The sequence below is a fragment of the Calliphora vicina genome, chromosome 1 (genome assembly GCF_958450345.1).
Source record: "Calliphora vicina chromosome 1, idCalVici1.1, whole genome shotgun sequence".
Taxonomy (NCBI): domain Eukaryota; kingdom Metazoa; phylum Arthropoda; class Insecta; order Diptera; family Calliphoridae; genus Calliphora; species Calliphora vicina.
Genome location: NC_088780.1, coordinates 4,983,103 through 5,008,858, shown reverse-complemented (window position 1 = coordinate 5,008,858; position 25,756 = coordinate 4,983,103). Strand labels below are relative to the sequence as shown.

The window sequence follows — 25,756 nt, the reverse complement described above, 5'->3', positions numbered from 1 at the left end:
TCACAATTTCAATTTCAATATTGTTTTCTTAATATTATTTTGCAATTCTGAATTTAAATTTGTATTTTCTCTATATTAATTTGGATTCTTAGTTTCAGTTTATTTTTTTATCAATATTAATTTACAATTTGTATTTTCTCTAAATTAATTTATTTTTCTCGTCTTCAACTTGCATTTTCTCAATTTTAATTGGTTTTTTCTCAATATAAATATAGTATATTTTCTCAATTTCAACTTGAAATGGTGTAGTAATTGTGTTATTTTTTGTTTATAAAACAAATTTTGTATGGAAATTTTGTTTTATAAACCTTTAATAAATTTAAAAATCTTTTATGAATATGGGATATAAATTCTCTTGGAAATCATAAATATTTTTTTTTATCTTGCTTTTTTGTGTCCACTGGCCCATTGTGTTTCATTACGTAAGTTCTTTACCATAACAATTCTTAGCTTATTAACAGGTTGATGACGATTCTTTTGTGTATGTTTTTTTTTCATCTTTTCGGCTGGGGATCTCCCAGATTTTTGAAATGACCATCAAAAGAAGAAAAAGAATAATAATAAAAATCAACAATAAGTTAAAAAAAAGTCAACACTGAAAATATTTTTGTTTACAGAACAAAAAAATTAAATAAATAAATTAACAACATCTTGGTTTTTTGGATTTTTGGCAGGAATATCAGCGAAAACAAAATAATTGAGTGCGAGTACGTGTGTGGAATAGAATCTTTGGAATATTAAGTATTAGATTAAGATTTGAAAAATCATGACAGATTTTAAGTGTAACAAGTAAAAGTGATAGAATTGTTTGTGGGTTCTTTACAAAGAACTGAAAATAGTGAAAAAAGGCTAAAATAGAAAATTTGTATATAAAAAGATCGATAATAAATTTATTTTCTCGGAACATTTCTAATTTTCCTATATCCCCATATTCCCCCGCCAAATACTATCTCTCTCGAACTACATATCAATACTCTTCTTTGCCTTATTTCCCAAACAATATGATCAAGCGTACCTCCCCTGATCAGTGTATTTGCTAATATGAATAATTTAATTCTAATGTTGTTACTTTACTCTAATGTACATTACGCGTTTCATAGACATGTATTAGATCACATCGTTAGTAGAGTGGAATAACCCCTCTAATGCGATTGTATTTCACAAATTTAATTGATAAAATATTTGTCTATTTATCTGACATAAAGCATAATGAAGTAATACTTATGCTTCCTTAATGCTGGGTAAATACGGTTGAGGAAAAAAGTACACAGCCGGACAGTGTGACTAAAATATTAATGTACAATAGAGGTGATTTTTTTTTTGGTTAAATATATAATGCAACCAAGTGAATCATTTTAATCATTTAACATGAGGAATTTATACTAGGTGGTGGCAGTGTAGAAATCAGTTATTTTTATACCCTACACCACCGTAGTGGGGTGAAGGGTATATAAGATACTACCGGGCGAAGCCGGGGCGATCAACTATTGATAGATATTTCAAAGACCTTTGAAATGACGTATATAAAACCGTAGTAAGTTGGACTTACAATGGCTCAAAATCGGAAAAATATTTTTTAACCCGATTTTTTTTTTCACCAAGTTTTTTTTCGCTAAATATAAAAAAAAATTAAAAAACCAAAAAAAAATTTAAAATTTTTTTTTTCAAAATTTAAAAAAAAAAATTTAAATTCGGAAATTTGTTTTCCAAAAAATTTAAAAAACTGCAAAAAAATAATTATTTTTTACCTAAAAATATTTAAATATTTTTATTTTGAAGTATAATTTGGTGAAGGGTATATAAGATTCGGCACAGCCGAATATAGCTCTCTTACTTGTCAATAGTCTCAAGTATTCTGTCAGATACCACATCTGTGAATTCACCGACTGTTCATTAATAATGTTGTCTCTATCTCTAGTGAATAAAACTAGGTTAATGTAGGATAGGACAAACGAATTGTCATACGATTTGAGTGACAGTGCCGCCTGTCAACCGAGATGTTTCTCAGTTTCCATATTTGTTTGTTTAATTTCTTCACAGTTACCCTGTATATTCTTCTGATTATACCAGTCGCTGATTTTTTAAACAAATGGAAAAAAGTTACTCGAGTATAACACCATTTGATGACGACCATTAAAACAAATAAATAAATCTCTGTTGATTTTTCTTCACTTTTATTTTCAATCCAACAATGTTTTGGCGTTAAAGACAATGTACGTTTTCAATGTTACTGAAGTTCAAGTTTAAATGTGGGACATTTAAAGTTTTTCAACTAATTTTCTTTGGTCAGTATTGTTGCTTTTTTATTATTCTTCAGTTAATTTGTTAAAAACATGCAATGTTTGTTAGGAAATAATATTATTAACAAAACTATATTAAAACTATTTCGAGATTATGAGAAATTTAAACAATATACTTAGTTTTTTTCTTCAAAGTGGCACAGAATTTTTTAAAAAAAATATATGTCGTTCCGCCAGAAGGCGGAAAACTTTTAATTTTTATTTGTTTGTGGTTGATGTGATGTGTTTTTTTTAGTTTGTTGGGAAAATTATTAAGAACTTTAAGATATTTGGCTATAAATAGTTTGTTATGCAGGGTTAGAGTTAACAGTTGTTTGCATACAATTTCAAGTACAACATGGAGCTAAAGGTAAATTATTTTATTAGAAAATTATAGGAATTCGGAACTTTGTTTAACTAAAAATGTTTATTTAAGAATTTCAGTTTTGTTTTCTTGCTGGTTATTGCCACATGTTATGGGCAAATTCAACAGGGCCAACAACAGCAGCAGCAAGCTAAAGCTCAAAGCAGAAGTTTTGGTCTAGGCTTTGGTGGTCCTTCATTTGGAGGAGGATATGGTTCTTCATATGGCCAAAGCAATTCTTATGCCAGCTCAGCTTCTTCCTCTTTTAATCAGGGTTACGGAGGTGGTTATGGAGGCTATGGCGGCTACCCCGGTTATGGTGGTTATCCTGGCTATGGAGGCTATGGTGGTTATGGCGGCTTAGGCGGTTATGGTGGCTATAGCTCGGGTTATAGTGGCTATAATTCGGGTTATAGTGGCTATAATTCCGGTTATGGCGGCTATGGCCGTTATCCTGGCTATGGTGGTCTTTATGGTTAATTTTTGTTATTTGTATAGTTTCTAATAAAATATAAATATAACTGTTATTTTCTAAGAAAAATCCAATTGTGTTTGAATATGTAAATCTTATTTCCTAAATTTACATGATTTACTTTACATTCGAGATTTACAAATCATTGTTTATGTTTGAATTATAATTTTGTGTTTGGAGGTCAATAATCTTGAAAATTTAATGAGTAATTTTAAGTGATTCATTTCTAATTTGCATTTTTTTTTCTTATTTGGGAAATTACGAAATAAAATTTGTAGTTTTTAGCAAATGGTTATTAATGCAAAACTCTGCTTCACGTGTTTCTTAACCCATTAAAAATGGTTTATCTTTCAAACAAATATCAAACATTTATCTCTTTAATTTGCAGTGAGTGAAAATATAATGAAAACTTTTTTGAAATAGATTAGAATTTCAAAAACATGACCTTTCAAATTTAACAAAAATACATTTAAGAAAATATAAACGTCATGTTTTACCGTTATATCAATATTTATCTCCAAGTTTGGAGATTCCAGGGCAACAATGACACCAAACACACAACTCTGGGGTTGTAACCGAGTGGTTAAAATCCAGCTACATAGGTACGTGATTTGAAGTAGCCTGTCCAATTTTCAGATATCATTCCCATAGAAATTATATGGGAAATTGTAGATTCCAAAATACGGACTCAAAATTATACCATGAAGGCAGCTTTATCAGATGCGGTTATTAGGGAATGACAAAATATGTCAAATTTTAATGCATTGTCGCTGTGAAGCTGTCATAAAAAATAAGGGATATCTAAACGTTTCCATTGCATTGTCAACCACTGTGTGTAATGTGCTGTTCAGGGGTTAACTACGATCGCAACGTATTTGATTGATAAAATGTTCGAGACCACTTACACATCAATTACAAACAAAACAGAGACACAGCATAAAACCGGAATATTTTCAGGGGCACATAAAACCAAAATTCCAAAAACAACAAAAAACATAAACAAAAAAAAAAAAAAAACTCAAAATGTGTACTATATTTAAGCCAAATAAAAGATGAAACAAAAAACATATTAAACAAAATGAAAAAAACAACTTAAATGGAATTGTTTACATATGGATTGATTTTGTGTAAAGGGCACAAAATACGAATAAAAGTAAGAAACCACAAAAGATCGGTTTCAGTTTTTACAAGACCAGCATCCAAATATAGATAAATAAAGATCGTACAACAATACAAAAAATATAAAACTAAACAATTGTGAAGCATAAACATTTAAAAAAAAAAATCGTTACAATTAACATTAAATAATAATGAAAATACTAGTGAGTTTTCTTAAATAAATATTTAAATTTTAAAAACATTTTGTAATAAATTGTGTATTCTTTTTTCGTAGAAATTTACTGTATTGCTTCTATTCCTGTTAATTGGCGATGCCTGCTGCGGCAAATTGAAATTTGTGGCCTTCAAAGGACCACATTTTGCTTTTGCTGGTGTTAAAGTGCGTACCCCAAAATTGCTGGGTTTAAAACATCATGGTCTTGGTTTCGGTCATGGCTTAGGCGGTGGTCATGGTCATAAAGGTTTTGGCGGTGGCGGTTTCCATAGCAGTGGCTATGAACATCATGAGTATCATGAATCTCATCACAGTGGCGGCAGTTTTGGCGGAGGCGGCTGGTTAGGCAAATAATTGTAATATGTTTATCATTAATAGTGTTGTTTAGCATATATTTTAATTAATTTAAATTTTAGTTTGTAAATTTATCATTTGTTAACATATTCACACATAAATTTCATTTATTTTTAAATTAAAACCCATCGATTTTTATTTATAAAAGGGAATTATATTACAGAGAAATTTACATTATACAAACATTTCTTTAAAATTGCCTAAATACTCTTATTTCTTATCAAAGATAACTAAAAAATATATTGTATATTGGGGCTCCAGTTTACGACTTTTTGTTTTCACAAGATACATTCTTTCTGTCAAAACTTTCTAGAATACGTTCAACCAAATCGTTCCATAAATTGCCGAAATATTTTTATGTGAAAAACCTTAAAAACTCTTTTATTAACAAACATAGGTATTAAAAGACTTTTACTACAAATAACAACATTGGAGCTGAAAATTTTTTATAGAATTCATTCCCAAAAAAATTAGCAAAATTAGCGAAAAAACAAAAAACTTTTTTATCACCAAATTGTATTAAAAATACCTTAACTATAAGTAAGTCTTTATTTACTTCTTTTTTAAAAATTTTAATTTCTTTAATTAATATTAATATTTTTTTTATTTAATTTTTTGGAATAATTTTTTTACAAAATTTTGCCCACTAGTTTATTACAACAACTTATTTACAACTGTGCAATCAACAACGGGGATGTAGCTCAGATGGTAGAGCGCTCGCTTAGCATGTGAGAGGTACGGGGATCGATGCCCCGCATCTCCAATTGACATTTTTCTTGTTTTTTATTTTGCTCATATTAACAAAAATTTATTATAATAACAAATTTAACAAAAAAGAGCAACTGGGCTCAACCGGGATTTGAACCCGGGACCTCTCGCACCCAAAGCGAGAATCATACCCCTAGACCATTGAGCCTCATATCTAACAAAAGCATTTTGAATTACTTATTATAAACTCATTACAATTCTCTAGTGGTGAATATAAAACAAATAATTCACAATTAGCCTTAAACAAGAATCACTCACAATAATAATTCACAATCTACCGATACCGTTATATTGGTGGCAAAATGACAACAAACACAAGTTTGTTTTGTTTAGTTTTTATTTAGTAACGCGTTTGAGAGTTTGCTTTTGTTAGAAGTGGAATTTATTAATTTAATAAATAATTCAATGAAATTTATAATAAATACCTTAAATAAATGTTTCTAAAGTGTTTGTTTTGAAATATAAATAAATTAAAGAGCAAATCTAAAGTTCTAAAGAAAAATTAAAAATTATTTGCAGCTGAAGTGTTTAAATAATTGTTTGTTAAATATTTTGTATTAAAATTTGTGCGGAAGTGTTAAATGTATATCAATTAAGTTGTATGTTTAATTTTTTAATGAAATATCGTTAAAAATGTTTAAAATAATTGCTAAAAATTATAAAATACAAATGATGTCTGGGGCCAAAAAAGCAGCGCTGCTTACTGCAATGCGTGTTGTTAATTTTGATTTATGTCTCTGCTGGTAATTTGTGGCGAGTGTGTTTTGTTCTGCGCTGTAGTTTTTTTATTTTTTTGTTAGTGTTTTAAAGAAATGATGAGAAGTGAAGCATTTTGAAACATTTCTCATTAGGAAAAACTGAATATAAAAAAAATGTTTGTGCTCATTTGAGCGGCTCATGACGTGTGCAGCACAGTCGGACACAAGGCGAATTTATACAAGGTGCTATCAGTTCTACAAATACAACAATTGGTCTTAACAAATGTCAAAAAAACAAAAATGAAAAAATAAACAAATATGTATTAAAACTTAATGTAGTGTAGATAATTGTATAGTGAGGGCTTTACTTATTTATGTAAAAAATAAATATTTTGTTAATACGATTAGAATATGTAGATATTTAAATATAAAAACAAGCTTTGACAACTGTTAAAACCAAAAAGCGAAAAAAAATTATCAGCTGTTTGACTGACTCCACCTTGTATAAATTCGCCTTGGTCGGACATATATTTCATTGGATCAGCTGTAGGCTGTTCTATAAGTCGATTGTTCGAACAATCAGCATTCTGAGGAAAAAAGTCGATAAAAGTCGGCTATATAAAATTTATCTAAAATTTTTCCATAAAAAAGAAAAGCTTTTAGACATATGGTACATAATCGTATTGCAGACACTTTTAGAAAAGTGTTTGATAATAATAAATGTAAATTTGTTTACTATTTTATAAATTCAAATCTAACTATTTAAAACAAAAGTGATCAAATTATTTAATACATTATCGCCTTGATATATTTAATTTTTATTGCAAAACATTACGAAAGGCGCATCAATTAATGTAGAAACCATGTATTTTTTACAAGAAATGGTAAAAAGATGAAAAAAAAAAAATTGAAAATAGCCAAAGTTCTAAGTACCACAAAGCCAAAAACCAAGATTGGTACTGTCGCGTGCTAGAAAAAATTAAAAATTATATTTATTAATAAAGACAAAGTTGAAACTGATTAAGGTTGAGGTAGACTGATTGAAGTTGAGGTAGAAATTAAAGAAGAAAAACCTACCGATGAGGAATTGGAAACGACTTTTAAGCAAGCTTAAAATCAAAAACTTGAACTAAACCATGTAGGAAGGATATTGAGCGTGAAATAGCATTGCGTAAAATCTCTACTCCTGATGTAGGCAGCTATTTAATGCTGTGCGCATACAAAAAATGGACTTCCAACATCAGTTAGAGGAAGCTGGTCCATTGAATAGTCGTAAGTAGGCGGTTTTAAATAATATAAATAAGCTGAAACATATCGAAATCTGAACAAGTGGATAATGTAGTTAAGGATGAGTTAAAAGAAGAAAGTTACAGCAGCGAAGCCAAAAGAGATGGTGATAAGAAAAATAAATCGGAGTGTTTTACGTGATGATTGAATGACCAATAAGAAAATCAAACACTGGGATGAAGAAGATGGCAGTGAAGGTGAACAAAGCAATGACGATTGGGACTAAATATTTTTTATAATGTAAAGATTAAAGATTTTCAAATAAATTATCTTGTATTTATCTTAAAAAATATTTTTGTTATTCCTTTGAGGAATTTAATATACGTGCTCCTCCCAGCATACAAACACCCGCAATGATATTAATTACAAATTAGGATTAAAAACTGAGTATTAAAGGTGTAATCGCTTTCGAAAAATTTATTTTGCTGAAATTTCAATCAATTGATAGATAATTAAAATTTATTGCTTTCAGACCCTTTATATATGCAAGTATTATGCAAAATAACATATTATTTGCTTATAAAAGTCTTTGAAAAATATTCGCACAAATCCCCATTTGAGTGTATAACACTTTGTGTAAAAATTGCATGTTCATGCAAGGGTTAACATGAATGTGTTTAATAAAATTTGTTTCTTTCTACAAATAAAAATGAATTTTTGCATCATCTCTACAAGAGGCTCAATGGTCTAGGGGTATGATTCTCGCTTTGGGTGCGAGAGGTCCCGGGTTCAAATCCCGGTTGAGCCCGATTCTTTTTTAAATAATTTTTTTGAAAGTTTTTTCCTTTAAAAAAATAAAATAAAAGCAAATAAACCAGAAAATATTTGTTCAGTTATTTATTGTTCATTTCTAGTGTTTATTTATAGAGGATTGTTTTTATAACCACCACCACTTTTAACGTTTGTTTTATATAAATAAATTTGTGTCTGTTAGCCTGTGGTTCCTTTAGATAACTTACTAAAACTGTTAAGTGTTCGTCTTTTTGGTTCTCTACTTCCTCCTACTTATTCATACGAACAATATATTTACAGGAAGTCCAGAGTTTTAAAAGAATTCTTTGGAAATTATGAAATATTTAAATTTATTCCGCTTTGTTAAATAATTTTGATATTTTCCTAATTTAGTATTTCAGATAATGAAAATCCGAAAATCTATCCATCGATTATAATTTAAAAGTTTCGGTTTGTTGGAGATTAGGCTGAATAATAGATTCGGTTCTAAAAAAAAAGATTTAAGTCGGATGATTTAATGATTTTCATGTACTTAAAAAAATCAAAAAATTCACTGTTGTTGAGGCTCTTGAAAGGCTTCTGTGTAGCTGAAAATGTGAAGCTCATTCAAGAGCTTTAAACATAAAGTCAGGCACGGTTCCAGACTGGGGGGTGGGGGTTGGTTGGTAATTTCCGAAAAAGGAAAAAAGAAAAATGTAAAATAAATTTTACTTTATTTTTCCCTTCCTCCCAGTTGGATGACCTGGATTCGTGACTGCAAAAAGGATTAGCAGGTTTTAGAGATCGATATACCAAAATAATACAGGATTTTCTTTCATAACTCATTTCGAAATGAATTCGTTCTGTTGCAGATCTGTTTATTATCCCGAATAAACGAGGTTTTGTAGTCGCACATTCGTACATATGACTAAATACGCCCGCATGTATGCTGCATGTTTATTTTGTAAGTTTTGTCCATCCATTATCCTTTAGGATATGTTTATAGTGTGTGTCAGCAAGAGGCAGAGAGTGAGCTGAAGCTGGGATATTTCTTGTTGATGTTTTCATTCCTATGATGTGTGTGGTGTTCTGTTATAGGAGTAAGGACTACTACTGTACATATGTCTTAATGTCCATTCCATTGTTTGTTTATCATAATATTGAGTTGTTGTTTTTGTTATTATTTCTATTACTCGGTTATGATGAAATCAAAACATTTACATATTACCAACCATCTTGGAGAATAATTCATCCATCATACCAACTGCAAGCACCACAACATTAGACACTATCAGGTTATACAAAGCATATTACAAACTTATTATTGAGTTCCATCAGCATGTTATGTTGAATGGAGTGGGATGGAAGCTGCTATTTCAGTATATGAGAGTTTGTAAGTAAAAAACTTTTATTAAGTTTGTTAGCTGGTCAATTGCTTGGTGTTGTGTCTGTTTATTTTTTATTTTTATTATTTTTACAATGTTGTTTTTTCGTTATTTTTTTCTTCTTTTTGGGCTACATTTTCAATTAAAAATGAATTGTTTTCTTATTGTCTTCATTGTATTGTATGTTCATGATAAAATGTTTATTTAGGTCCAGTGCGAAAATGGATGCCAAGCATGACGAACTTTTCTACAAGTTTTTATTTTTTTTTGATAAGATACTATTAACAAAAGGAAGTCCATTTTATGCTTCAATGTTAAATTCCCATATGTATCGGTGATCAAGATGATTGCTTTTAAAAAGTGTATAAATATATGTAAAACATTTTGAATTGTTTTTAAATAAACATATGTACATTTATGTACATTAGTAAAGTACAGAGATATGCATGTACTTGACTAGAAACTTTAGTCAAAGATTTAAAACTTGTTTTGCAAAGATATAAATAAACATTTTTCCAGATAACGTCCATTACAATTCATGATGGACATGAAAGAAATGCTAAGAAACTATTATGAATTGCAAATTAAATGCATACCCAGCTTAAAGTTATGTACTTATCAATATCAGCATCAAAAGTTTTTAATAAGACAGAGTTTAGAGGAAAGTGCTTTTTTTCAAGGAACCCACATTGATGCTTATAAAGGCTCTGGAAAGCAATAATATGTGGCATTCGCTTTCCTAAATCCTGTAAACAGATTGAGCAGCCAAATCGAAATGTATCCAGTAGTTGGCTTTTATAGATTTTGAACAATCATTATGCGATATACTGTGTTCTAGCTTTACTTAACTACCGACAGTATAGCTGTCGTAAAGGACGATCTTGCTAGCCTTCCTATCGGAAAAATGGTGTTATTCCATTCACCGTTTTGGCGAAAGTAAAGTGGTGGCTCCAGATATTTAAAAGCGTTTGATAGAGTGTGGCATGGTGCACCTTTACCGAGCTTCTCAGAGATCGCACTATACGAGGTGTTATAGATGGGATCTTATCAAACGAGTTCAAGATACATTCAGGGGTACCGCAATGCTCCGTTTGCAGATTACGTCAACATTTGCCATATTCATATTCATTCAGTTACAGAATGAAGCCTGTCGCAGATTGGGGCAATGAGGTAAAACATGAATGATTCCCTTAATCGTGACCTTCAGACGATCTCAGAATGGGGTCTTGCGAAAAGGGTAGCTTTCAAAGTTCGCAAGACTCAGTGTTGATACAAAAACAAACGACAGACCATGTCGCTTCATCTGTATTTATGGGTGGAATCAGACGCTCTTGGTGTTCAGGGCATGATAATAAAATGTTATGTCCGCTGGTAAAAATACATTTTTCAAGTGCCAAAAGAAGCATTCAAGTGTATCGGATTTCTGAAACGGTATAATAATTACTTCACTCCATCTGATCTCCTCACTATTTACACCACGTATGTATATCCGTCCGAAAATGGAATACAACGCTCATCAGGCGCGGATCCAGGTCAACCATTTGGGGGGGGGGGGGTAAATTTGTTCTACATCTTTCTTTTCATTCCTTTTTTTAAATGAAAACATTTCGGTTTTGGGGGGGGGGGAATTTCCTATTTCATCCCCTCTGGATCCGCGCCTGACTCTCATGTATGGGCCGGAGCTTCAAAGTCTATTTTGTAGTTTCTCAACTGCGTACAGGAGAGGGTGAAGGTGATTATGCGTGTCAGTAGGGTATCCAACTCTATTGATTCGCTGGATCACCGACGCAATGTGGATTGCGTTTCACTGTTCTATCGGTACTACAATGGAATGTGTTCTGATGAAATTAGGAAACTTGTTCCTGATACCAGCAGATTTTTTGGACGAATGTCCACAAACACTACTCCCTCTTTCCGTCCTCACATAACCTATTTTTCTAGTTCCAAAAAAAGATATCATGATTTAACAACAACAGATACTTTAAATTAAGATTTATTCAACAATTGGAAAGTCTGATGATATTCGCCTTCTTTCTCACTCTTGCTTAACAAAAATGAGACAAATATATTCTAGATTACATAAGAACAGCGAGCTACCACGTTAAGCAACATCCTGAACAATAGGAACAATTATACGACCGATATGAAAATCGAATTGTATGTCAAAAATACGGAAATGTAATTCAATCGTTTCATTTTACAATTTGTGGATCTTATAATTCAGCAATACTCGACACATAATTCTGGCAACAAACTCATCAACCCATATTGACATCTTGATCCGTAAATTACGCTTTTTGATCCCAATGTTAATAGACAAAATGTTGGTCACCCACCACACCACCACAACTTAAAGTAAATATGGATAAGATAAAACATCCCCAATCAAATTGAAACGATAGTAGAAAGTTGGTTGTGACCCTTTGTTTCTTAAGTTATCTTATTGAAAAAATTAGGGATAATTCTTAACATGTATCTGCAACCAGTTTCATTTCCCACACCGATTTATAAAAATATAACGGGCTCAACCGGGATTTGAACCCGGGACCTCTCGCACCCAAAGCGAGAATCATACCCCTAGACCATTGAGCCGACATATATCCTTTTTTTAAATTAAAATCTTAAAGCCGGAGGAAATTTGGAACTACATTTTAACGGTATTTCCAGAAATCTATTAATTTAGAACTTCCTATAGGAAGTTTATGTAATGAACTTGTTCCAATTAAAAAAACTATTTGGTAAAGAAAACAGATAAATTGTTAAAAGTATTAATGTAAAAAGTAAATGAGTAATTCTTCTATTGATAATAATATAAATTAAAAACTTTTATAAAACTGGAACTTAAATGTAACTAATTATCCTTTGCTAACTGATAAGTTCCAAGATAGAAGTAACATACATACTACATAGATAGAATAATCCGTAAACAATTTCTATCGTAGCTGACCTCTTTGACCTTGGAAAATCTAAAGCTTGTTAATTGGTGTTATGTCATGTTTTACAAAATACAACGGGCTCAACCGGGATTTGAACCCGGGACCTCTCGCACCCAAAGCGAGAATCATACCCCTAGACCATTGAGCCAACTGACAAACCTTTCTTTTCATGGGATCCCTTTTTTTGATTATATAATATTTATTTTTGGATAAAATTTACACAAAAAAAAAACTAAAAAGAAATGCTTTTGAACCTTTCCTAACCTATCTAATATCAAAATTACTGTATGTATCTTATTATTGAGTTGAATATTGTACAGAAAAGAGTTTAATTGTTTACGGAAAGGTTTAAATAAGTTTATTTAATAAAAGAATCGGGCTCAACCGGGATTTGAACCCGGGACCTCTCGCACCCAAAGCGAGAATCATACCCCTAGACCATTGAGCCAGCTGATAAACATGTTTTCAAAGATATTGAAAAATTTAGAATTTAAATATAAAAAATATTTGAGACGTGGAAGCAAAAAAATTGGAGCCTTTTTAGAAATGGAGTAATTGTACAGTTATGTTTGTCAAGCATTTTACATTAAGCTGGCCACACACGGTTGATTTGTGAGTATGATTTGTTCGTGTTCGACGTCTTGTTACTTGTTTTGAATAAAATCACAAGTAATTGAAAATTTTCAATAACAAATCAGGCGAACAAAACATTCCGTGTGTGGCCAGCTTTATAGGGTACTACAAGTTCAATATACATATGTATATTGTGATATTTGGATCGCGATCCATTGTAATGGATCACGCAAAATTAGGTTATTCTGCGATTTGGATCGTGATCCATCAATACTGCACGCTACACGTTCAATAAATATCGCGATTCTGGATAGCGGTCAATATATATTGAACGTGTAGCAGTACCCTTAAACTGTCAATAGTGCAATTACTAAATGTAACTAAATGTCTGTCACACATGGCAAATATTTGCTCAAAAAAGCGTAACCACTTTAATTATTACAAATTAGTTTGACGTGTTTACTCTTACAAGTGATTTGGAAGATCAAATAGCATCAAATAAAATAAAACTAAATTTTTTGTATTGAATCATCGTAAGTAAAATAAGTTTTTGAAATAAATAAAAGAATTCAAATGTATTTTATTTAGTGGTTATGTCTTTTTCGTCTAATATTTGTCATATGTGACAAACCTATCTTATGAGTATTCACTATTTTATGTAGTTTTATTTTGCTCCAAATTAACGATTTAAACAAAGGTTCAATAAAATAATGAATTAATATCTATAACATCAGCGCAATCATAATGCTCATTTATTATTCAATTCCTGAGTATCAGGCGTAAAATGGGTCGTCATACCTTTTGCCAAACGTGTTCTGAATATTGAGCCTGCAAATCGAGAAATCTGCAGAGCAATTTTGAGCAATAATGGTCATAGTTATAGTATGAATTTATAAAATACAACGGGCTCAACCGGGATTTGAACCCGGGACCTCTCGCACCCAAAGCGAGAATCATACCCCTAGACCATTGAGCCGGCCGGTAAAAACTTTTCAAAACATACACATAAATTAAGGTAAAATTTGTTAAATCCATAAAAAGGTTTACGAAAATATTTCCCTCCTGGTTCATGACAAAATCCATTATATGTCCCATAAGTTCAAAGGTATTGTAATAACCTAGCCATAAATTTTGACAAAAAGAAAGTGGGCTCAACCGGGATTTGAACCCGGGACCTCTCGCACCCAAAGCGAGAATCATACCCCTAGACCATTGAGCCAGCTGTTAAGCCTTTTTCCAAATTAACCTTAAAAACTGGAGGGAGATTTCTAATTAAAAATATTGAGTTTTTATTTAACAGTGTATTATTTTAGCAATTTTAATATATGGGGATGTAGCTCAGATGGTAGAGCGCTCGCTTAGCATGTGAGAGGTACGGGGATCGATGCCCCGCATCTCCAAATAGTATCTTTTTTTAATAAAATTTAATTTAATACGCTAAATTGCGTAGCATTTATTTACCATGAAAAAAGTTGAAAATCCCACACTTGAAATACTATTTTAACCTTTCCAGCTCAGCATTTGCTTGTTTTGTATGAATTTATGAGTTTTTGCGGGTCTGCTGCCATAGGTGACAAAAATCAGACACAAAAACAACTAACAGGATGCTTTGTTTTGGTCCTTTTTTTTATATTTTAGTGTTAAAGAACGTGCCAATAAATTTTTGCACGTTTATTTTTTTAAGCTTTTTTTTTTGTTGCTACACACAATTATTTAAAAAAGAAAAACGTACGAAAAATGTCAAGATGATAATAATAATAGTAATGTATGGAAATGTGTTTGTTTTTTGAGATATATGCAGAGTATTTTGAAATTTTTCGAAATCCTGATATATTATAGTTAAATGAATGGGGGAGAAAAAAGTAAACTTCATAAATTTGGCAACATTCATTCATAAAAGTGAACGTGTTGTGCATATTTTAATTTATTTATTTATGTGAATTGATGTACTAGATTTTTTTATTAAATTGAATTTTGAAAAATTTTATTAAGGATATTTTTAATTGAATTTAGTGAAAAACACATATCCTCTATACATAAATGTACAAAGTTCATTATATCCTTGATATAGAGTTGTTAGCTTTAAGATTTGTTTAAATATGGGTTAATTTGTCTAAAGTCTTAAGGTTGTTCATTAGGGTGATCAGATCTCATATGGCGGAAAAAAATTTCGGAATATTGTTCGTCTGGACCTCACAAAACGATTGATATTGAGATAGCCGAATTTTGAGCTCGATTAAACGACGTTAATCCGTGCCACTCGTCTCTCAAAGTTCGAAAAAATCTAATATCTGGAAAGGGGAATCGTTTTGTGGGATCCAGAAGAACATCTATTTTTTACGGTCATTCTATTATCCATATTTAGTTTGTTGGATAATTATGCATAAAGACATAATTTACATTAGTTATTACATTTTATTATACGTTAGTTCGTGGAATATATTGGGTGTATGACTTAAAAATGCGGAATTTTTTTAAATTTTTAGCTTTTAGTTTGAAGCATTTGTACACTATAAATGTATTCAAAGTAATGGCCATTGTTAGCTATGACCTTTTTCCATCTTTCTGGCAACATATGGATTCCGAGCCAAAAGAACAGCTCATCTTTTAAGGCCAAGAACGAATTAAGCCAATTTCGGATACTCTCTTCTGAACTGAAGCGTATCCCAGAAAGAGCGTTCTGCATCGATAGAAACAAATAGTAGTTAGACGGGGCGAAACTATGAGGCAAAACTTCCCAACCACTTCTTTCTAAATAGTTTTTAGCAAGTCATGCAACATATGGCCGAGTGTTGTCCTGATGGAATATTACAGTTTCATATTGTGGAAATTTTTCGGTCAATATTCGCTTCAAATGAATCAGTTGTGTTCGGTGTATGTTCCCTGTGATCATATGGCAAGATTTCAGAAGCTCATAATAGATAGGATCCTTTTGGTCCCACCATATACTGAGTATTTCATCGGCTCCATGAATATTTGGTTTTGCTGTCGATTCGGCTGATTGGCCGGTATTAACGGGAGATCACTTACGCATCGGGTTATCGTAATGGATCCATTTTTCATCGCAAGTAGTGGTTTTCTTTTATACCGTAGATCCAACATTTCAGACATAGAAAATCGTTTTTTAAGCAGTGGTCAGCCATAATCCTCGTACCACTCCGAAGGATGTGACGATCAAGGAGAGGAAGGAGATAACAACAAATTTTATGATTTGTTTACTTGGAAGGATGCAATTATACATGTAATCACTGTAGGATAGAGAATATCTCGGTTTGAATGAGCATGAAAGTCTCTGAAAGACAAATTTTCTATCTGGGGTCTTTTTTTTTTTTTTATTATTATTTATTTTCAACAACCTAGCCTATTGGCCATAATCGGTTATAAATTTGCTTAGTAGAAATTTGTGTATAAACTGTTAATTGTTTTAGATCTCTGCTAAAAGGAATCAAAGATATTGCGGATTGATTGGTAAAGGTTCTCCAATCCATTGACAATAGTTCATAGCAAGGTCCAGGAAACTTTGAACTAAACATGAAACATTGAACTAAACCATTCAAGGTACTGCAAGCAGAATAAAATAAAGAATAACCAGGGTTATATGGCGTAATCTTATGCTGAGACATACAAAAATCTTTGCCATCATATTTTAGGAAACATCTTTGGTTATTGATGGTTCCGATTATCGGACACTGGCTGAAATAAATATAAATAGAGAAGCACTACACGTCCAATGATTTCTACAGGAGTTGTGGAGACAGGCTTGAAGAGGAAAACATTGAGTAACTACATATGATCTAAATCCATGGTAGGCGTTCATATTGTTCAGGTTACGATGAGTTTCGTTAAACAACCCGAATGTGAACAAAAGAGCGTAATAGAGCGTAAGAATACACACAATTCATTCAGTTTCTTGATGTTGTTGTGGATATTTTATTTTTTATCCAAAAGAGCACACAAATTAAATGCCTCTTTTTGCCTACCAATGATCTAAATTATGTGTTTTTTAAAACGATCTCCTCAATGCTGCTGGAATTGTGTCTTACTTATGTAACCAGCCAAAACTTGTTATAAATTTTCCAACCATTTACAATTGAAAATAAAACTAATCCACCTTTTAAATTAAAAAGACAACATAATTTATTGAAATATGTCCAAAAACTCCCACATGCTGTTATTTTTCATTTCTCCCCTTTCTAAACAATCCATAAATATTGACGTTAAACTTTTGTTTAAAATTTTTAGTTGCGCAGAGATATTAAAAAAAGGGAAACGGATATTGTTGACAATTGCTTTACTATTTTTATCCTTAAAAAAAACCTACTAAAAAGGATCCAGGAACAATAGAAACCATTTGTAATAAGTTGACGTTGTTAACGTCTGTAGTGCATTACATACATAGAACTGAATGTTAGTTTTAATCTAACTTAGTTTACTATTTATTTATTTCATTATAACAAACAAATAAAATTACCACAAAATATAAGCTGACTAGCAAACTATTGTGTTGTTGGTCAAGACGCACAATACCACATAGAGTTAGTATGTAGTTGCTTTACTTTAAGTTGTAAAGGACCTTTAATGGTTTACGCCTTATTGTTTGTTCTTTTGGATTTTATTGTTAGCAACGTCAGCCAATTTTATCTTAACTATCGAAAAACATAAAATCTATTGTAGTTAGTTGTTCTTGGTGGTGGTAGTGATGTTTTTCTCCATTTCATAGTTAATGTTTATCATTTACCCCACTATGAATGAGGAGTTGTTAAACCAAGCAACTTCCTGATGGTCAGTTGAAATTAAATGTATAAAACTGTTGGCGTGTCTGTCTCTTTGTTTTTTTATGTAGATTGTGTGTATTTTAATAAATTTTAACAATTCAATTGCTGCAAATGAACATTAAATATTACAACTGATTTGCTGAATTCACTGACTACGGCGCGTTTAAGTAGAAAATATTAAGATAAACAAAATTATAAATAACATACATAAATGCCAATAATTTGGAAGCAGTGATTCTTAAATATGAAATAATCATAAACTTTTCCAGTTTTTAGTTAAGTTTAAGTAAAAATAAACTCATTCGTTTGCTAACTGAGGTTTTTAGAAATTAAACTCATTTGGATAATAACAATTGATAAACTGCTGTCAAGTTGAAACTATTTTTAAATTAAAACCAAAGATATTAGTTCACTTTTTAGCTGAAGTTTAAACCATCATTATAAACTGCTTAAATATATTGTAAAGTTTAAACTTTATTTAAAATCAAACCTTAAGTAACAAACGCATAAATTGTAAATTTTAAACTTAGTTTAATCTATTGGATATATGACTTAAAAATGCGGAACTTTTTCAAATAATTAGTATTTATTTTGAAACATTTGTAAAATATAAATTAATTCAAAGTATTGATCATTGTTAGCTATGACCTTTTCCCCATCTTTCCGAGCCAAAAGAACTGCTCATTTTTTAAGGTCAAGAATGAATCAAGCCAATATCGGATACTCTGTTCCAAAGTGAAGCGTATCCCAGAGAGAGCGTTCTGCTTCGGTCAAAACAAATAGGAATGGGACTGGGTACAGTCTGGACTATAAAGCGGATGAGGCAAAACTTCCCAACCACCTTATTCTAAATACTTTTTTACAGGTATTGCAAAATGTGGCCGAGCTTTGTCATGATGAAATATTACGGTTTCTGGCAGTTTCATTCTGGGCGTTTTTCGGCCAATGCTCTCTTCAAGCTTATCAGTTGCGTTTGGCATAGGTTCCGTGTGATGGTCTGGTCAGATTTCAGCAACTCATAATAGATAGGACTCTTTTGGTCCCACCAAATACAGAGAATTACCTTAGCACCATGGATATTTGGCTTTGGTGTCAATTCTGCTGGTTGGATGGGCTTCACATATGATCTCTTACTCTGCGGGTTATCGTAATGGATCCAATATAGAGAATTACCTTACCTTGGATATTTGGCGTTGGTATCGATTCGGCTGGTTGGCCGGGTGATCTCTTACGCTTTGGGTTATCGTAAAAGATCCATTTGTCATTGCAAGTAATGATTCGGTGCAAAAATTATTTTCTTTTATAACGTCCAAGCATCATTTCGGGCATGCAAAATCCTTTTTCAAGGTCTCTCTGTTTCAATTCGTATGGTAGCCAATTTGCCTGCTTTTGGTTGAATCCTGCTGCAAGTTCTTGCTGAGTTTGGCAACAATCTTCATAGTGTAATGCCTCCAATTCTTGGTCTTCAAACTTTTTTTTGGCTGGCCTGGGCAATCTTTGTCTTCCGTGTCAAAATCGCCACTTCAGAACCGAACAAACCATCTCTCACAAATTGAAACGGATGAAACACTTTCACCATAAGCTTCGGTGAGCAATCGGTATGTTTCAGCTGCAGTTTCTTGGAAATTAAAGAGATTCGCTGAATAATCGATCGTTTTCGGACTCTGGTGGCTATGAGTGCCGACCACTGATGTAGATTATTATTAATCTTGATTAATTTGTTTACAAAAGAGTAACTGTAGTACTAAATATACATATGTATTTTTAAACAACATATTGATACAATTAATAAACAAAATATTACTGAAATTCAATTAAACCTACAAATACAAACACTTCATAAGGACATCAAAAATTAAAGCAGAATTGCCAAACACAGGCAGTGTTTTTTCCTTTTTTTTTTGTTTACTCACCGATATTTGTAGGCATTGTAAATTCATTTGTTAATTTGCTGGATAAATGTCTCCATAAGTTTACATAACCACATTCCTCAATAACATTTCCAATACATACAACCAAACATACTCCTCCAATATAACACTTTGTATAGTCGATATCAGCAACACCAACATCCCGCTCTTCTTCTTCCTTTCCATACTCCTATCAGTATCATGTTGCCATTTGCATCATGTTGTCATCATCTTTCCCTCCCCCACCCATGATTCTGTGACATACAACAGGTGGATGTGCATGGTTTGTAGGTAACGGTCGTTGGACTTGTGTTATCGTTCAACATGTCTATCCAAATTGGCCAACTCATATGAGATGATATTCATTCATAAAAAAAAAATTGGGGAGTAATAAAAAATGTTTAAACAATGTGATGACATTCAAATATAGCAGCATTTTTTTTTTTACTGTTGTTTGTTATTTCATATTTTTGTGTTTGTTTTAAGGATTTTTTTTTGGAAATAGAACAGGAATATAGATTTTAGTTGCTTGTTTTGTATTTTGGATACAAAAATTGACATATGTTGAAATTTGACAGTTTTAGGAAGGATATTGAAAAACAAGTAGAACTAAAAAATGAATTATAAATAAACAATAAGATTCAGAGTTTGATATCAGTTTTCTAAATATAGTTTTTTTTTTGGATATTTTGTTAAAAACATAATTTAATTATTTAACAAAGTAAATACTAGCAAGGATTTTAATTCAAATCAATTTGATTAACATAACAAGGCGAATTTATACAACTAAACAGAAGATTACAGCTGATTTTGCATGCAAATGTCAAACTTCTTATAAACAAAAGAATGTATTCGCCTCAATTTACATGAATTCGTCACCTTAAAAACATCATCTTGGCATACGTCTAAATTACACCGAAGCGAAATCAAGCGGATTTCAATTGAAATCTTTGTCATAATCTATGTATATCGTTTACACCGCGGTTTTCTGACATTTAGCAAGATTTCATTTAATATCAGCTGACTAAAAAAGGTAATTTTAAGTATTATAATTTGTATTATTACCTAATCATCTATTATTACCTTTTATTCATACTTGCATCCATTGAAAATATTTTTCAAACGCTCAAATTTTTCCGCACTTTTTATATTATTTTTTTTTTAATTGTATCTGAAAAATTTTACTTGTACAGTGCTGTATTTTTTAGTCCATTATTAAGAAATTCACGGTTGCATCACTTGGTACTGAGTAGATTTGAGGAGATTTCCGCAAATCTAGTCACGACGTAGATTTCATTTTCTATGGGAAATCTTGTCAAAATAACTAGATTTGGCTCGAAATCTCATATGTACTAGATTTCGCTTCGATGTAAATGCACTATAAACTAGACCTTCAAAGGGGAAATATACTATGATCCATAAAAGTGAGTAAACACCAGTGAATTATTTGATTTTCTTAAGATAATGAAAAGCTAAAATCCATCCATTGATTAAAATTTCAAAGTTGCAGATTAGGGCGAATATTGTGTTCGGTTCTGAAAAAAAGGTTAGGTGGGACTCTAATGTTTTTCATAATCTTAAAAGAAGTGGGCTTTACTCACTTTTGAAGTCCAGTGTAGTTTCTACAACTTTAAAAAAAACTTAAATTTTTGCTGTACTAATATTTAGTTTCATAATCATAATATTCAGCTATGACAAAATAAATCATTCAATTACTCAGTAGTTCAATTGACTGTCCTCGAACGAATTATTTAAACATGTGCGTAATCCAGAAAAAAGTCAATTTACTAAACATAGATTTCAAACAAACAGTTTAGTAGCTGGTTTAAAGTAATGCACTTACTGTTTACATGGAGTTAGTTACCCCACTAGTTATTGAATTTTATAGTGTAAACAACAAAGTTGTTTTCTACTTTGAAAATCCCGAATTTTGTGCCAACAAAGCTTCATATGCGGGAAGTTTTGCTTTACTTCTTTAATTTGAAAAAAAGAGATGGTTTGTGCGGTTCAGAAGACAAAAATCGTCCAGGCCAGCCCAAAAAGTTTGAAGACCAAGAATTGGAGGCATTGAAGATTCATGAAGATTGTTATCAAACTCAACATTATCTTGCAAAATCATTGGAAGCTACTCAATCAGCAATTTCAAAACGTTTGCAAGCAGCAGGATTCATCCAAAAGCAGGGAAATTGGGTACCATTCGAATGGAAGCTGAGAGACCTTGAAAGACTATTTTGCATGTCTGAAATGCTCCTATAAAAGAAAATAATTTTTACACCAAATCATTACTTGCGATGAAAAATGGGTTCATTACGATAACCCGAAGCTGAAGAGATCGTATGTGTAGCCCGCCCAACCAGCCGAATCGATATCAAAGCAAAATATACATGGCGCTAAAGTAATTCTCTATATTTGGTGGGACCAAAAGGGACCATTCTATTAAGAACTGCTAAAATCTGGCAAGATCATCACAGGGAACCTGTACCGAATGCAACTGATTCGTTTGAAGCGGGCTACAAATGTTACCGTTATATTGTAACTTGTGAGAATATTCATTCGGAAGAAGATATGAGATACCTATTTCAAGTTCGTCAGAGTTTTCCTATTCAACTAACTTTTGTTTGAGAAATATCACAGCCGAATCTAGATCTCTTACTGGTTATTAGTTGAAATCCAATTTGCAAAGCTTCCATATTACTTAAGGATTTGAAATAAATCAAACTTTTGTAATTGAAATCGGTCCATAAAACATAGGGATATGAACGAAAACCCACAGTTACCAAAATATTTAAGAATCGAGGCAAAAGAAAATTGTATTTCCTCTAGCAAATTTGTATGTGGGAATTTTATTCGGCTCTCTACAATTTGACCTACCTTTTTAAACAAAATATGTATTCAAAAATTATGTTTAAAAAAAAATTAACAACTTCAAAGGCCCCGACGAGATTCGAACTCATGATCTCCTGTTTACTAGACAGGCGCTTTAACCAACTAAGCCACGGCGCCACGGTGCTCGATGTTATGCAGTTCTGCTTCAAATTTCGAGGTTCGTTTTTGCTCGACACTATCTAATCTTAAAAAAAAACTATTTCTTTAAACACAGCGAACAAAAACATATTTTTAAAGATAAACAATTCATTAATTAAAAGTTGCTTAAAATAAATATTGTAGAAAGTAAAAAAAAAACATGAATAAATATTGAACTATTTTTGTATTTATAAAAAACAAATTTTTGTTTATTAAAATTCAAAACAATTTACATACAAATTATTGTCACCAATGGGCATTAGTTTATCGGCCAATACTTGGGGAATAAATAACTTAAATATATTTGCAGCTCAAAAAGTGGGGGATGATCAAATACAAACTTTAGCAGGGCTATTTGCCAATATAAATCTTGAGGGTGGACCTTTAGTAAAAGGATTTTTTGCTGAAACAAATATGATGTAAATCTAACATAATTTAATGAGTTCAAACCTGTAATTAAATAAAATATTATTTCTTAGTGTAGGAAATGCTGTAAATGTTACTTATGCCACCATTTCCAGGGAGGCTGATAATCTACAGGGCAGTTTACGTTTACGCCTGTTTAAAAATGATTTATATGGAGTCGATTTGAATTTCTATCACAACACCACTAATATTTATAATTTCTTTACATTTTGCCGCATTGGTGGCAACATTTGTTGGTGTTGTCCCCAGGAGGGTCATATGCTAGCAGTGGGTATTTCACACACACCCTTATTCAACTCCAGCACTTTAGATTTGATTTGTAAAGTGAATTTATGGAAAACTGAAAATGGATCATTCAATATAGATCTCACATCAAATCTAACATTTCATATAAGAGGACCTTTAGTGGGCCAGCAAAATATAGTTTCCTCTTTGACCATATCTTATGATCTGTGGAATAGAGTGCTCAAAGAAACAGTTTTAACAAATTAACATTTTACCGCAATTTACAATGTAATAAAATGTTAAGAAAACAAGCGTTTTATGTTTCAAAAAATACATTAAAATAACATAAAATGTAATGTTGATGTAATATTTATGCTGTTGGCTGGCTGTCTGGTTGGTGGTTTTTGTGTTTATTACCAAATGATTATGACCAAGAAAATTACTTGACACAAAGCTGTGATTATCTTGCAAGACAAACAAATTTACATAAAAGATTACTTTATAAAGAAGAGAATGAAGTAAAATCGCTGTACAATTGAATTTTTTGTTCGTTTAATCTTTGAGGTTGTATCTATTTTAAATGCTGTTGTAAAATATTTAAATTCCTGGGAGAATATTTTATTTTTGAAAACGTTATTGCCAAAAAGGCGATACAATGTTATACACCTTAGATAGTAAACAGTTTAGGGAGGGAATACAAGGACACATGTTCTCTCTAACTTCAAAAGCATTAGAAAAAGGATTTAAACTAACGAAAGGAGCCAGTTAGCTCCTAATACTCTATGTTGATAAGATTTGTTTGGTATTAAAAATAGGCAATATCGGGCAACATTTGTCCCTAGTCCCCATAAAAGGTCCCCTTCTGAATATTAGTTGCACATTGGCTTAAAATTGGACATTTATATGAATCTCAATTTTACTACCAACTTATGTGGGGATCGATCCATTACGCTGTGTGTAATTTTTTGAGTCATGGAAATATAACCATATACGGACACCACTACGTGATAAAAGAACTAAAGCTTAATTTTAGCTGATAAAGGTATTTATAGACGGCAATACTGAGTATTAATATTTGTCAAAAACTCAAGTATCATAATACAATTTCATCGTCTAAACAAAATTTGTATTAGATTTTCAAAAAATACGAATGATTTTTTTGATTTACGGTCGGTATTGAAAATTTGTTTAAAACAATTCAAAAACTTTTTATTTTCATATGTATCGGGTATGTATTTATAAATACAAAAAAGGCAAACAAAAATGTATCAATCAACAAAGAAATAAAATATGTGTAATAATATCGTGTAAACAATAAATGTTTTTTGGAAACGATTTCTTTAAATACCGAAAGATTTCAATAATATTTTACCCCCTGTCTATACCTGATACATTTTTATCATAATAAACGTCAAAATGGTTGTCAATATAAAAAATTATCAGGTATAGTTGCAATTTATTAGTATTATTGCTTCGTTATGACAAAATTGTTAGTGCTTTTGCTCAGACAACTTTGTCTTGACAACAAATGTCATTTATTGTTATGATAAATATTTGTCAAGTATAGACAGGGGGTTAAATTTGAAATGTGTTAATACTCAGTATTGTCTAGGGTATTCAATTAATCGGGTTTCTGGTTTAATCGGTTAATCGAGCAAATAATTAATCGGGGTTTTGATTTAATTGGTTAATAATCGGTTAATTTTAAATTATTCGATTGACCGAATAATTTAGTTTAGTTTTAAACTGAAAAACAAACAAAACATAACAATTCAACAATTCTTTTTATACAAATGTGAGTTTTTTATAGGATTTTAGTGAGATCTTCTGAAAAAATCTTTAAACAAAAGAAATTAATTTAAATGTTTTCCTTTTAAATGATTTTTTCTTTAGTTTTAATAAAAGTTGACTTGGAAAAAACTCTATCACTGATTGTCGATGTTGGTGAAATCAAAAGTAAGGCATGATAAAGAATATTCAATTTCTCAGTTCTTTTTTTTTAGTTTTTACTAATTTTTTTTAGATTTGAATACTCTTAATAGTTTTTTTTAAGTTCTGATAAAAGACTCGTTTCTGTAATGTCCTCCGACTCATTTGGAAAAAGTTTATCATAGAACATTGTACAAAAAATGTCATTTCCAAATTCCTTAGTTTCAGTTTTGGAAAACTATTGTTAAAAGGGAATGTTCATGAGTTAAGACATACAGCTGCGGTATAAATAATAGCAGCGCAGCCG

The 25,756-nt window shown here is 31.3% G+C and overlaps 3 protein-coding genes and 10 non-coding genes across 13 annotated transcripts; 6 read left to right on the top strand and 7 right to left on the bottom strand.

Annotated features, from left to right (window-relative positions):
- Window positions 1–2,637: 2,637 nt before the first annotated feature.
- Window positions 2,638–3,123, top strand: LOC135949071 (keratin-associated protein 19-2-like). Its single transcript, XM_065498530.1, has 2 exons — window positions 2,638–2,649; window positions 2,716–3,123. The coding sequence occupies exons 1-2, from the start codon at window positions 2,638–2,640 to the stop codon at window positions 3,121–3,123; spliced, it is 420 nt and encodes a 139-aa protein (XP_065354602.1).
- Window positions 3,124–4,425: 1,302 nt separating this feature from the next.
- On the top strand, window positions 4,426–4,802 carry LOC135949070 (glycine-rich protein). The gene is made up of 2 exons (XM_065498529.1): window positions 4,426–4,437; window positions 4,509–4,802. Exons 1-2 carry the CDS (start codon window positions 4,426–4,428, stop codon window positions 4,800–4,802), a joined length of 306 nt encoding a protein of 101 aa, XP_065354601.1.
- Window positions 4,803–5,492: 690 nt separating this feature from the next.
- On the top strand, window positions 5,493–5,565 carry TRNAA-AGC (transfer RNA alanine (anticodon AGC)). The gene has a single exon. It is a non-coding gene; the product is annotated as a tRNA-Ala (tRNA).
- An 81-nt stretch (window positions 5,566–5,646) lies between these two features.
- TRNAP-UGG (transfer RNA proline (anticodon UGG)) lies at window positions 5,647–5,718 on the bottom strand. The gene has a single exon. It is a non-coding gene; the product is annotated as a tRNA-Pro (tRNA).
- Window positions 5,719–8,231: 2,513 nt separating this feature from the next.
- On the top strand, window positions 8,232–8,303 carry TRNAP-UGG (transfer RNA proline (anticodon UGG)). The gene has a single exon. It is a non-coding gene; the product is annotated as a tRNA-Pro (tRNA).
- Window positions 8,304–12,171: 3,868 nt separating this feature from the next.
- On the bottom strand, window positions 12,172–12,243 carry TRNAP-UGG (transfer RNA proline (anticodon UGG)). The gene has a single exon. It is a non-coding gene; the product is annotated as a tRNA-Pro (tRNA).
- A 420-nt stretch (window positions 12,244–12,663) lies between these two features.
- On the bottom strand, window positions 12,664–12,735 carry TRNAP-UGG (transfer RNA proline (anticodon UGG)). The gene has a single exon. It is a non-coding gene; the product is annotated as a tRNA-Pro (tRNA).
- Window positions 12,736–12,963: 228 nt separating this feature from the next.
- On the bottom strand, window positions 12,964–13,035 carry TRNAP-UGG (transfer RNA proline (anticodon UGG)). The gene has a single exon. It is a non-coding gene; the product is annotated as a tRNA-Pro (tRNA).
- Window positions 13,036–14,064: 1,029 nt separating this feature from the next.
- Window positions 14,065–14,136, bottom strand: TRNAP-UGG (transfer RNA proline (anticodon UGG)). The gene has a single exon. It is a non-coding gene; the product is annotated as a tRNA-Pro (tRNA).
- A 171-nt stretch (window positions 14,137–14,307) lies between these two features.
- On the bottom strand, window positions 14,308–14,379 carry TRNAP-UGG (transfer RNA proline (anticodon UGG)). Its single transcript has one exon. It is a non-coding gene; the product is annotated as a tRNA-Pro (tRNA).
- Window positions 14,380–14,487: 108 nt separating this feature from the next.
- TRNAA-AGC (transfer RNA alanine (anticodon AGC)) lies at window positions 14,488–14,560 on the top strand. Its single transcript has one exon. It is a non-coding gene; the product is annotated as a tRNA-Ala (tRNA).
- An 8,214-nt stretch (window positions 14,561–22,774) lies between these two features.
- Window positions 22,775–22,848, bottom strand: TRNAT-AGU (transfer RNA threonine (anticodon AGU)). Its single transcript has one exon. It is a non-coding gene; the product is annotated as a tRNA-Thr (tRNA).
- Window positions 22,849–23,101: 253 nt separating this feature from the next.
- LOC135960261 (attacin-A-like) lies at window positions 23,102–23,826 on the top strand. Its single transcript, XM_065511508.1, has 2 exons — window positions 23,102–23,288; window positions 23,349–23,826. Exons 1-2 carry the CDS (start codon window positions 23,122–23,124, stop codon window positions 23,785–23,787), a joined length of 606 nt encoding a protein of 201 aa, XP_065367580.1. The 5' UTR covers window positions 23,102–23,121; the 3' UTR covers window positions 23,788–23,826.
- The last annotated feature ends 1,930 nt before the right edge of the window (window positions 23,827–25,756 follow it).